Genomic DNA, 12,727 nt, shown 5'->3' on the forward strand with positions numbered 1-12,727 from the left:
TGTAAAATCATCTGGATATCCTTACTAATCTTGATTTGAAGCTTTCGTGATTGCGGAAAGCCATACTCTTTGGTTCTTTCGGTAAAGTCACGTAGGTAGAAAAATAATAATGGTTCAGCAGTTCCACTGCTGGATTATTTTTTCCGCCTGAGGACGACCGCTTGTGTTGTGATCGAAACGTCGTGATATATTATTTTATTATTTTTCTTCTACCTACGTGACTTTACCGAAAGAACCAAAGAGTATCCTTACTAATGTTAGTGTTTTACCAAAGTGATTTAAGGTTTGTGTGTGTATCCCTCTATTAACTCCGAGGGTCTGATGTGGCTTTGTGACAGCACACCCACAGGGCAAGTGAAACAAGGGTATGTGATTGGCTCATTGATGTTGCTAAACTATGCCAGTGCCCACTGACATGTCTGAGTAAATGTAGTTATGTTAGAATAATCCGTAAAATATATTTTGGCAATTTAGATTCATGCTCATACTGTATACGCATTCTACCGTCAAAGGCTAAAACGTGTTGTTTGTAACATTTAATGATTTTTTCAAAGGAATATAACAATATGGAAAGATTTATATTTGGCATTCTTTATTAGTTCTCCATGTAGACTTACACAAACAGACATATTGATTACAACAATAAGTTAACAGAAACTGTAACTGCCATTCCATTAATCTGAACCTCACAACCCCATCATACGCAACCTTCATGGAAGGCGACACGTTCTTTATAAACTATTTACTGATACTCAAAACTGTGAGCTAAACTAACGCTCCAGTTTGGGTAGAGTCAACGGTCTACGCAATTTTCCAAATTTCCCGCAAATCACGACTGGCTAAATGACAGCCCACAATTCTACTTCCCTTGATATTTTGGCGGCTTATCGTCGAGTGGAGATCTGTAGAGGGCTTACTGCAGAGGTGGGACAAAGTCATTGTTATGCAAGTCCAAGTCGAGTTGCAAGTCTTTGTACATTTTGCCGAGTCGAGTCTGAAGTCATCAAATTCATGACTCGAGTCTGACTCGAGTCCAAGTCACATGCCTCGAGTCCACACCTCTGCCTTACTGCACACTCACCTAAATCTTAGCCTGATTTTAGTACGGATTAAATCATGATTGATCCCTGGGTGGTGAAGGAATATCATAAAAAGTCAACTGTATACTTGCATTAATTAAATTGACTTTCAATAAGCTGTGCAATTCATGCGTAAGCCACCATTTAATAATGTATGATTTTTGACGCAATGTTTTTTTAATATGCAGGACCAAACTTAGACGTACGAAAGAAGCATTGTAATCCAATCCACAGCAGGTAAATATAATAAACCCATTCTTTAATATACAGTATCTTCATTATTAATTCATGGATTCATTGTTTTAGTGAGTTCAATTACATATTTTACGTGAATCTCAAGTGTGGTGTTAAAGGTCATGCTGTGTGTCGAGCTTTCTCAAGTCACCACGCAACACTGCGGGCATCTTCACGAGTTGAATGATGTCATCTCGCCCGAGTCTTTGCACATTGAGGATACTAGGTGAGATTATCAATTAAACTCCTGAAGATTCCCGCAGTAGTGCATGGCGAAAGATTGAGAAAAGATTTACAGTAATCAACGTGCAGCCCAACCAGGAACACCACACTTTACGTTTGAAACTTTTTTTTTCTTTCACAGGTAGCACATTAAACATTGTTCAAGAAGCCCAAATTAAGTTTTTACTTTGCAGTTTAAAGAAAAGTGATAACTTCCACAATGGCAATTCCGTCGTTATTTCAGTAAAACAGTAACACAATTTAAATTAGGTTAAACAAGTGGACGTTTGGGACCTTGAAAATTAACAGCCGATGAACCGATCTCGTCTTAAGAGTTGACCCTGAGTCAATGGCCTACAATTTAGTCCCATCAGAAGGGTGCTAGCATAACGCACAATGCCGTATGATTTTTTTTAATAAAGTTGAACTTTACATTACTAAGTTTTTAGGTTGTACCGCGTTTTGTTCAACATGATGTCTGACGTTCCATTCCGCGTGTTTGAGAGCTTTTCCATGTGCCGGGGAGCTTCTTCAAGAACCGAATGCAGTTCCTGAAGCTCCCAGTAAGCGGAGCAAAACGTCAGGCACCATGCCTGGCGGTACGTCTTGGGACAACACGACAACACATTGGGTAGCTTGCCTTTACTTTGCTGAATCAATACACGCCTACTACATTGCTGAGAGAAAAAAACCAAACATTTAGATCTCACAGCCTTAGGGCAAATCATTTTCGCAAATACCGCTTGGGAACTTTTTTATGTGATTTTTAAACAATCTTTTCCAAGTACTATCATGATATATTTCTAATTTTGGGATAAACTGTGACCTTAGAGATGATTTTATATGAGCACACATAAATAGCTAACAAAAATCACAATATTGTGCACAGGGGATATTTTTTTTAAGTTTTAAAAACGTCAGAATACGTTTGTTGTGTTAGCTTATCGTGTGTATTATTTTCCTAGCCCGTCGGTAACCCTTTATAAAAACAGAACAATAAAAATAAACAAGTGCATTGAATATTGAACAAAACATCCTGGTAAAACAACTTGATATCTTGAGATTCTAGCAAAATAAAGAGACATCGTCATCCACATCTCCATGACTTTGGACGAACTAATTAATGCAATTCAATAATATGCAAATGTGCAAATTACTTTATACAATACCACGTGCAAGGACATTGACAAATGATCCATCTATCATCAAGAAAAAAACGGTATTCCTCAAAACGTTTAATAATGTTTCTGCCAGTATGCAGTTGCGTAAAAGTTCACATACCACAAGTTACATTTTTTTCCACTCAATGCAAGAGAGTTTATTCCCAGTGTGTGTATGCAAGCGTAACTAGGCTAGCCGATATGTGCATGGAGAATACAATAAATTAACATACTCTGTCACTCCACGTAAAAATATATATATTTTTTTCATCCCATAAGCCAAATGGTCTTCCAGACTTATATTCTCCAGCAGCATTTGTTTAAACAAGCAAACTTTGAGTCTCATGGGCAGAGGCTTGTTGTGTTAAAAATACTGATAAGATGACCAGGCGTTATTGGCAAGAGCACTCCCTCTTGTACATAGGGAAGGTAGATTAAATACGGACATCGCTGGTGCTTTGTGCCTGGTGTGCGAGGCAGTTTGACCTAACCCGCACTCTACAATCAATGGGTTCCGCCTCTCCTGTACGTGTGCTTATGCAGCAGTAACACAAAAGGTCAAACAGGGAGAGAGGCATGTGCAAATTAATCGACGTATATAATATATGCATCCTCATAGCAGTTATCATTTCCTCATATAAAATACAATGCCTGCACAAATTCAGATTTACTTCGTAATTCCCTACTGTAATTAAATACTCAAGTTGCTATGTTGTTACAAAAAATAAGTCGAACATGCTAAATGTAAAAAAAAAATCAGATAAACCACTCCAAGCTTCAATTTATATTGAATGTCAAAAGCTTTGCTTGGCATTGCATTATCCTAGAGTTTCATGATAGGAATATAAAACCATCCAGATATAATGTACAATAAAATTACAATTTATTGATAGTTAAGTGTATAAATTCCACGCAAACAACTTTATTCAACGTTGCGTTTCTTAAACAGTGCATGCTAACCAATTACTCAATCAGAAAATATCACGTAAAATTTCCGCATACCCAAACACTGTCGTGTGAAAGGGAACGGTAAAGGTGCAGCCCTGAATCTATTTCTCCCACCCCTGCAGGCGGAAGGGCCTCCACTAGGGGGAGCTCTCGTCAGGGAGCTCTGGAGAGCCCATCGACAGGATATCTGGCCTACTCTTACACGCTTAGTAATGCTTGACTTACAAATACATGATCTTTCCATTTTAAAACATGAACTTTCCTTTAATCGCACTAATCCTAAAACTAGTTTTTATTTGCTACATTGGGAGTGGAACCTAGTGACGGAAGTGAAGAGGCTCCACATTAAAATGCCTGCACAATTTACAGCCGCATCCATCTCGAGCACACGCCTGACTTCATGAACGCCAGACTCATTCCATCTTTTGTGGAGATCGGAGCTCACTGACTCCGCTGACATTTAGAAACCAAGCCACCTTTAGAGGTCAATTTTAAACAATCTCAGAGGCGGCTCTGCGATATCTACTTCCGTGGGCCATTCTCGCACACGAACGGTGGCACTGCACTTCAGGAGCTCCGAATGGAGACTTAGTTCTGTCACATGACGCTACTAGTACGATCGAGGCACTTTTGGGTAAAAATGGTCAAAAAAACCAAGCTAATCTGAGTGACTCGTGCAGAGCTGAGCAATGCACTGAACAACTTGGTTTCATTTTTCACTTCCTTCCAAGGCCAGGCTGGTGGAGCTGCTGATTTTGCGAAGTCTGTTCGCCGCTGTTACAGCAAAGAAGTTTTTCTGTTAAAATAAAGAAGCGCACACTTCAAATGAGACGGGAAACAAATAAATGCCATCACGTGTAATGTGCAACCAATAAAAACAGAGTCCCTGGCATAAAGAAGCCCATGAAATTCCTGTTTCATTCCATTGGCTATAAATGTTCAAACTGACATGTCTACACTGTATTGTATTGCATACATCATTAAGTACATTAATTTATTTAACGTTGCCCATATTAGAGAGCATTCTGTGTAAAATTAGAGCCCCTGAGCTTATCGTCGTTATGTAAATACAATTATCTAATTGTTTATTTTAACCGAGTTCTTTACCAAAATGTTCATTGTACATCACATGCATTGCGGGCAAGTGATATCAAAAAGGTGATTTGTCGTTGTGTATGGATTAGCCTAAATATCCCTCTCTAATTATTAGAGAGATACGCAAGCCTCGATTTCACTCCAGGGCATATGGAAAGGTTAATTGGAAAGTTAATAATGTTGTATATCACGTAGTATACAATAGATTTATTAGCTACACTTAACCTTAGCACTCAAATAAAAACACACATTTACCAAAAGCACTAATTGGGATGGATTTAAGGTTAATCACTTGTACATATGAGGGCACAATTCACGATTTAGAGGAGGCCTTTTAAAACCTGGTGGAGCTGCTCTCTGTGTGTGAATGTTAGCTCTGCCATGAACGAGAGCGATGGCGTAATCTATCAAGTGTGCAGGCGGTGGAACTGCACCGGGTCCCATGGGCCCCGAGGGACTCAAGATGCCGGGCAACACCCTTGTGCCAGTCCCATGCCAACCACCGCACGATGCCACTTATAAAGCTGCTGATGAATAGCCATCTGGCAACACGTGAATAATGGCAATACATTGCACATTATATCTATTCAATTATTTTTTTAAATCAAGAGCTTGAGATCGTAATTTTTTTATAGACAATGATAATGCTTTTGCACATTTACACATTCTTGTATATTCAACAGCGTTCAGTAAATTCCAACTAAGCGCATTATGCACAGGCAAAATGCGCATGAAACGCTTTCTTGGTGACGCAAGTCAGAGCAAGTTCCATAGATTACCATCCTCTGCATCATCACCCCCAACATTTAATCTCCCAACATTTAATAGCACAAAATAACACACAGCATAAGCAGAATACAGCACAGTGAAACACCTCGTGTGCCCACTCTATTCCCAACTCTTGCTATTACCTGCAAATCCATTCTTGCTGTTATCCACACTCAAGCACGGATAAGAGGAGGAATCAAGAAGTTGCGGCAAATGCATCCTTTCCGACTGCCTTCATCAGTGGACTTCACCCGATTAAAATCCACTCAGAACGTTGTTCATCCAGTTATCCACTCTCTAGTAAATAAAGATAAAGGTGCAGGGCTGCAATGGCTTGCTGACACTACGAGAGGGAGCTCTAGAAAACCTCTCCTGTGCATTAATGGCCTAACCTTTCACGCCGGTCAAACATCTTGGAGGAGGTGGGGGTACCCACACTTTACCCCACCACACGCATTCTGCCGATCGGCTGCTGATCGGAGTAAAATGTTTGGATCAGCACGGACAATAACATCTGCACCTAACACCCGCAATATCAGTGTGGGCACGAGGGGGTTCACTGCATTAATGTGCAAAAAGCAACGGGGAACAATGGAAGACACGGTAAGTGATGTTAACACAAACAAAGTTGCAGACCAGAAGGCTTAGTAAGCGATACTCTTCTTGTATGCTCTGCAGGTGTAGGCCAGCCAGTGTTGAGTGAATTTCCATTACAGGTGTGAGTGTGAGTTAATTTCGATTACAGGTATTAGTGTGAGTGAATGCCGACTTATACCGTGGGGATGGGGGGAGGGGCAGAAAATAAATAAATTATAAATCGCCGAAACGAGTAAGAAAAACTACCTTGATTTGGCTAAGAGATTTCATAACTCCAATAAATAACGTTGTTCTTGTTCATAGGCGAGGTGCAAGTTTCGTCGGTTGACGCAATGCCGTCTGCTTGTATCGCTACCAACACTGGGCTCTGCTAAATTGCCGGAATAACAAAAACACACAAGTCCTTACGCACATGCAGTCGGGTCGAGCCACCACGTTCGTGTACAGCCCTTTGTCAGTTCACTGCTGGATGCGGGCCTCCACGCGCTACGTGCGGGGCTATGTAGCCGTACTTCACCCCACGCCGGTTAGCGTGTGCGAAGACGTGAATGGTAAGTCCAGTACAAAAATGGACTCTGCGCCACTGTCTCCCGACTGACAACCTCACCGTTACCGGATGACAACAAAGACAGAGCAGTCTAAGCCGTCTCTGTAAAATCATTCTCACCGCCACCGTTCCGAAACTAAAATGCAGTCCGTAACAAATTGTATAGCAAAGCAATGAAGCTTGGCGATTTGTATTCGAGTGTTCTATTGCGGGCAATTTGTAAATAGAGCAGAATTTAGAGAGAAACATATGTGATGTTGCATTCACTGGCAGAGGCGCATTTGCACAAATAACAAAAAATCAGCACATCCTTCAATAACACTGCCCTCAAAGGGAAAAAAAGCACACAGATGCGATTTGCTATGATGAAGGGTCATTGCCTGAAACGTCGCCTATACATTATTTCCTGTCCGGGCGGTGTTATTGACGAATGTGTTGAGTTTCTGTAATTTAGAAAATATCTTCTCATACGTTGCTTGCTTTGTAATGTGCATTCTTAACGCAAGTGTTGCAGAAGCGAGCACTTCAAGCGGAAAGTTACATTCTCAAATTTCAAGGCCCCAGTGGACATGGTGCACGCTGCGGACAGCTTTCGGCTATGGTACATCTTTTTCATACGACGTGAATTACGTTTTTCCTGATATCGCATTTTATCTTTTTTTTACATAGATTACAAGAGCTAAATCAATACCGTATAGAATTACCTAATCGCCTTGCAGAATTTTTTTGTATTTGAGTCATTAATTACAAATTGACTTTGAAATTGTTACACTGTTGCATCATCGGTGATTAAATGAGAGGATTAAAACACTTAAAATATAAATGTTAGGGAAGGCAGAGGGTGAACAATTAGGGTTTTAGTCTTAGCAGAGAAAAAACCATTCGTGGAATTATTACATGAGGGAGTACATGGATTAATGTTGACAGTTAGATTTTGTTAACATAACTAACCAATTGATTTGAAACTGTTATTGAATTAGCTCGTGAGGTTATTTAGTAACATTTACTGGACACGAATGAGATGTACCTTCCACATCCGTCGCACCATGTACGTATGCAGAAGCAGCTGTGACTTCAGGCGAACCTTACATTTCTTTGCGCGCTCCGAGAGATTGACTAACCAATTGTGCTTCAGGCACTGAGACGCACTCATTCGGCCACTGCAGGGGGGGGGAAACAGAGGCCAAGGTTTAAGCGAAGACATCACACGCAAAAAATAATCACGACAACAAAATTGGTTGTAAAATTTAATTGGGCAAAATTCCAGTTCTGAGAATGAGTATATCGGTATAACTCTCGTATGCAGAGGCAGGTGGGAAAATGCTGTCTGCTACTACTTTGTGGACCAGGGTTAGAGCTTGAAGGGACCTCGGATGTAGTTCTGAAGCATCCGATTATGTGGACCGTTCTCTAAGACTCAGGGGTTGCAACTGCTGTGCGAGAGATCCGAATAAATGCTTCGTCTCACGACATGATGCTGACGGCACATTCATTATAAAAATGGGGAAGAACAAAGTATAGAAAGAAAAAAAAAGACTCCACGACAAACTACAAATATTGGACATGGTACATTCTATAAAAGTGCTGAGTCTACGAGACTAAATTCATTTCTTACCAGTAGAGTGCAGATTGAACAGGAAAAATAATGTTGTGCTAGGTAACATTTACTACAAGCCAGCGCCACTGCAAGGGATGATTTGGAGCCCCTTGTCCACATTCACCCCTATTCATAGCCCAGATCCTGAGCCCCTCTGCTCTATGAATCCTGGTGCAGTTTCACAGCCTGCACACTCAATAACTATGTCACTGTGCAAACATAACATGCCTTTATCCAGCAGTGAATAATTGCTGATGATGAATTGTAAAATGTGCGTGACAAATGTAAAACACATGTATTAGATATTCTCTGAATTATATATCATCATCATCCAAATGCAATATTGATGAAGATTAACCCTACCCAGCTTAGCACAAGGACATTTTATCCCAGAAAGCATTGAAAAAGGGGATAGACTATAATTTTTGTATTTTATTTAGTTACTACGCATGTTCTAAATACATGTAGCACTGCAGTATATATATATATTGCCCATGTTGCCGCCAGTAATGTCAGCAACAACTGTTCACACTTCATCCTGTTTTTTGTTGTTGCTGCAGCCACCGCGATAAGCACCACATGACAATGGCATGGTGACATGCAATGCTTACCCCCTATCGTGCAACAGGCCCCAGTATCCCCGTTTCAATTCGCCCTCTGCCATTCAGGCCTGCGCCAGAGTAGAGGGCACTTTATCTCGTGCGTAAAATGGAATTGCCTGCACGCCACGCTGGCCTCTAAATAACCACTCTGGATTGCCAAGCTTCTCAGTGTCCCCTCCATTCTGCCTCTTGCTCACATACCGTCCCTGGCTTTCTCTTGGGGGCATGGCAGGAACATGGATTTAGTTTTTTGGGGTCTGATTCAAATGGGTCCCTTCTCCAGTGATTGCGCACAGCTCAGCATAGACCACTACATGTGTATCTAGTCTTTCAAAACTATGACCCACATGTCTGTCCAATTGATATTAAACAATTACGTTTGTGAAGTGTTCTTTTTTTATTTCAGATCTAGAGCAGTGGGCACTGAACATGAGCAAGGCGATGGCAAACACTGGAAGCACTTTCACTCCGTCACAATTTAGATTTTCAGTGGGGGGGGGGGGGGGGGTACTGCTTTCTACAAGGGCCAATGCCCCCTGATTCTCCCCATGACTGACAACTTGATAAGGCCAAACAACTGATGTTACCCTGTGTAAATAACTGATTATGGCTGCATTTATGTTTAACCTTTTTCGCACCGTGCATAGCCACCCTTGCTCATCGGAGGTGCGGGACATTTTTTTGAATAGTATATTTTAGAAATGGTTGTTCAACCTCTGGCGAGTGGTTAGTGCACTACCCAATGATCCTTGCGACCTGCAATAATTTCGTAATCCTGGCTCAAATCAGCGACGGGATATTTGAACCGATCCTTGGACCATGCCCCTTCACCAACCCATACAGACAAATGTGGTAAAGTTTGGTCAAACAATCCCCAGGACTGACATGGCATCAGGAGGACTCATACAGCGGTAGGATGGAGGCATACAGCAGTGGGAAGGGTGGTGAATTCGATTAAACTTTGAAAAAGAAGCTGTATTTATGGCCATTGTTTGCTCGTGTTCTAAAAATACAGTGTGCCCCTTGTCAATCAATGCATCTTTGTCTTGCGTGCCAACAGCGGCCTCAATAAAGTAGTGCATCGGTGTACATTACAGCAGAACACGAACGCTACGGGGGGCATAGAGCAACAGGAATGAAAAAGGAAACCTGTCACGACCTCAGCGGCTGACACCGACTGAGCAAAGTAAATTTCAAGCGCAAAATGAAGTGCAATCAAGAGGAAGTCAAAAACTGTCACCATTGAAGTGACACGAATAATTGACATATTGACCCGAGCAAAAAAAAATGTAATCCATAAAAAATATTCAATCAAACAAAAGGAAGAAAGTTCACAAGGTGTGAAGCTGGTGCAATACCTCTTTTCCTTGATGAGTAGCCGAGAGATGAAATCTTTGGCTTCTTCCGACACGTTCTCAAAGGCTTCGTCGTCAAAGTCCCAGTTGACGTTCACGATGTTGGTCAGGGTCTCGTTGTCGTCCTCGCCCATGAAGGGGGACAGCCCGCTTAGCCTGGGGGGACAACACAAAGAAGGTGGCGCTGCCAGTTAACGAGTCACCGAGCACAAAGCCTCCGCCTCCTCCTCCCCCTCTCGGCGCAATCCCGTACTCGTTACAATCTCGCCGCAATATTTACGTTGCACACTGCCTCTAAACCGACCTTCTGGCATCGAAGTCTGAATTATCAATCATTTACCAAGCGCAAATTCATCAGCGTGGCGCCCCAAGTCCCAGATGCAATTGGCTGGGGCTCCGCGTGGGGTCACGGATGCCGTGGGGGAGAGGCAACACGACTCACAGCATGTAGGCGATGACTCCCAGAGACCACATGTCGGTAGGGAACGAGACGTAGTCGTAGTTCACCACCTCCGGCGCCAAGAACTCCGGGGTTCCAAAGTGCACCTTCAGCTTCTCCCTCGGCTTGTACCTGTAGCACACAGCAGGGTTTTTTTTTCTTGGTAAATAACAATAGTATCGTTATTGCATTTTCCTAATGACTAAATCACCTGGGAATGCGTCCGGCCTCATCAAATATCAGAAGCTAAGCAGGATGGAGCCTGGATACTACTCAGATTTACAACTTACACACACAAAACAGGTGTTATAGGTTGCTGCTAGGCTCCATTGTGAGCAGAGCAAAGTGAAGCACACATCCGTTGTTGTACTGCACTATGTTGTACTGCACTATGTTGTACTGCACCATGTTACAAACGTCTGAACGTCTGCACTCCTTTGCCTTCACCGACCCGCACTGACCAAGTGTGGGCAAATAGCCACCATGGCCTAGATGGTATGGGGAGGTCGTCATCCAGCAGCAGATCGTCAACAAGGCCTTCACTTAATTCCATGTAGTTCTTACAGCAGTTCAGCCTGATGACACCTCAGCTCAGTATGCGGGATTCTTTACAGACAATAACAATGATACCGCGACTGTTTTTGTTAACGGTTCTACAAGAAAAAGAACTCGTGTAAAAAGGGGAAACACTTACATATCAAAATAATGTACACAGAAATATTTTGCACGCGATGTTCATCAGGCTGCGTTTAATTATATTTAACTTAGCGTCGCACGCTGATATACGTCGGGCAGACTGAGTTGCAGACACACCTCCTGGCCAGGCCAAAGTCAATGATCTTGATCTGGTTTCCTTTCCGGTTGACGCAGAGGATGTTTTCTGGCTGAATGATAGAACAGCAATGAGAGGAGAGAAGACAAACAAAGGGTCACTCAAACATGCTGGAACTATAAGAAGGTGAAGCCCTGCAATTTCTCGCTCAAACCATCGCTGGCAGAAGGGCCTCCAAATCGCGGGAGCTCTCGGAACCCATCTAAGAGGGGATTTGTGCCGACTTCCCCACACTGGCCAGACATTTGTAAGAGGTGTGAGTGCCCACACTCTACCACGTGACACATGATCTATCGATCGATGGTCGTGGATGCACAGAGGAGTTGGATGAATCTTTCCCATTGTTTCAGCTGGCACGCTGGGAGACTGAACCGACGACCTCTGCATTGCAAGTCCATTGTGCCGCTGAACATTACACCGCGGCAACATCCCTGATACAATACGTAATGTCAGCAACACTTTCTGAAAAGCCTAAGCTAAAAATCCAATCTGTACTGCCGCTAAGCACAAAATCCCTCGGAGGTTTAGGAGTTACCAGCTCTCTTGATGTTCTACAGCCAATGATACAAGCAGCAGGGCATTGACTTGGCCCTGCAAAGGATGCGCACAATCATAGACAAGAGCCATAACGCCAACACTGCCCTGGCTCAACTTTGGAATTTTGCCAAGGGCAGGTTCATGTCTATGGTTCAAGCTCTCTGCATCACATTTCATTCTGCTACCCACTATTAGCCATGCAATGTCACACCCTGCACCAGAGTTGCTGAGCCCTAGCAAGCGAGGGAGAGTTAAGGTGGCTTCCCTTCCCCTTCCTCACCGGTGTTTCTTTTGGGTAGCACCATCAGTGGATGCAGTTTAATATCACACCCATGACCAGGGAGTATGGCCACCATTTGTAATATGGAGGCATCGTCATCATGATTGGTCCTTTTGGAGATGACAAAGAGGATCCACGACTCAGCACTGAGCCTACTGTTCGTGCACTTGTGTGTATTTAAAGATTCCATAAGCAGCATAACCAAAATTTCTGTCACCTTGTCAGAAATGCCAGGGTTTTGTGTCGTGGTATTTTTGCAGGGTGTCTATTACCGAAAAATGTTGGGGGTGTCCAGTCACCCACCATACCCAGAGTTGGCTGGGCACCAGCCAAGGAGCGGACCGTTGTAATGTGCACTGATGCCTACTTTATTGAGGGCGATATTGGCACGTAATATACAAATGTATTAATTGATTGAACCATGCGAACTGTGAC

The 12,727-nt window shown here is 42.7% G+C and overlaps 1 protein-coding gene across 1 annotated transcript in view; it reads right to left on the reverse strand.

Moving 5' to 3' along the window:
- Positions 1–518: 518 nt before the first annotated feature.
- Positions 519–12,727, reverse strand: part of MYLK3 (myosin light chain kinase 3) — a 64,641-nt gene continuing 52,432 nt past the window's right edge. Inside the window, 5 exon segments of the mRNA XM_061548605.1 lie at positions 519–4,439; positions 7,678–7,810; positions 10,208–10,360; positions 10,647–10,775; positions 11,457–11,527. Coding sequence (XP_061404589.1) covers positions 4,353–4,439; positions 7,678–7,810; positions 10,208–10,360; positions 10,647–10,775; positions 11,457–11,527 — 573 coding nt within the window. The 3' untranslated portion in view covers positions 519–4,352.

Source organism: Lethenteron reissneri, chromosome 9 (genome assembly GCF_015708825.2).
Source record: "Lethenteron reissneri isolate LAM-NWPU_2019-01 chromosome 9, ASM1570882v1, whole genome shotgun sequence".
Classification (NCBI taxonomy): domain Eukaryota; kingdom Metazoa; phylum Chordata; class Hyperoartia; order Petromyzontiformes; family Petromyzontidae; genus Lethenteron; species Lethenteron reissneri.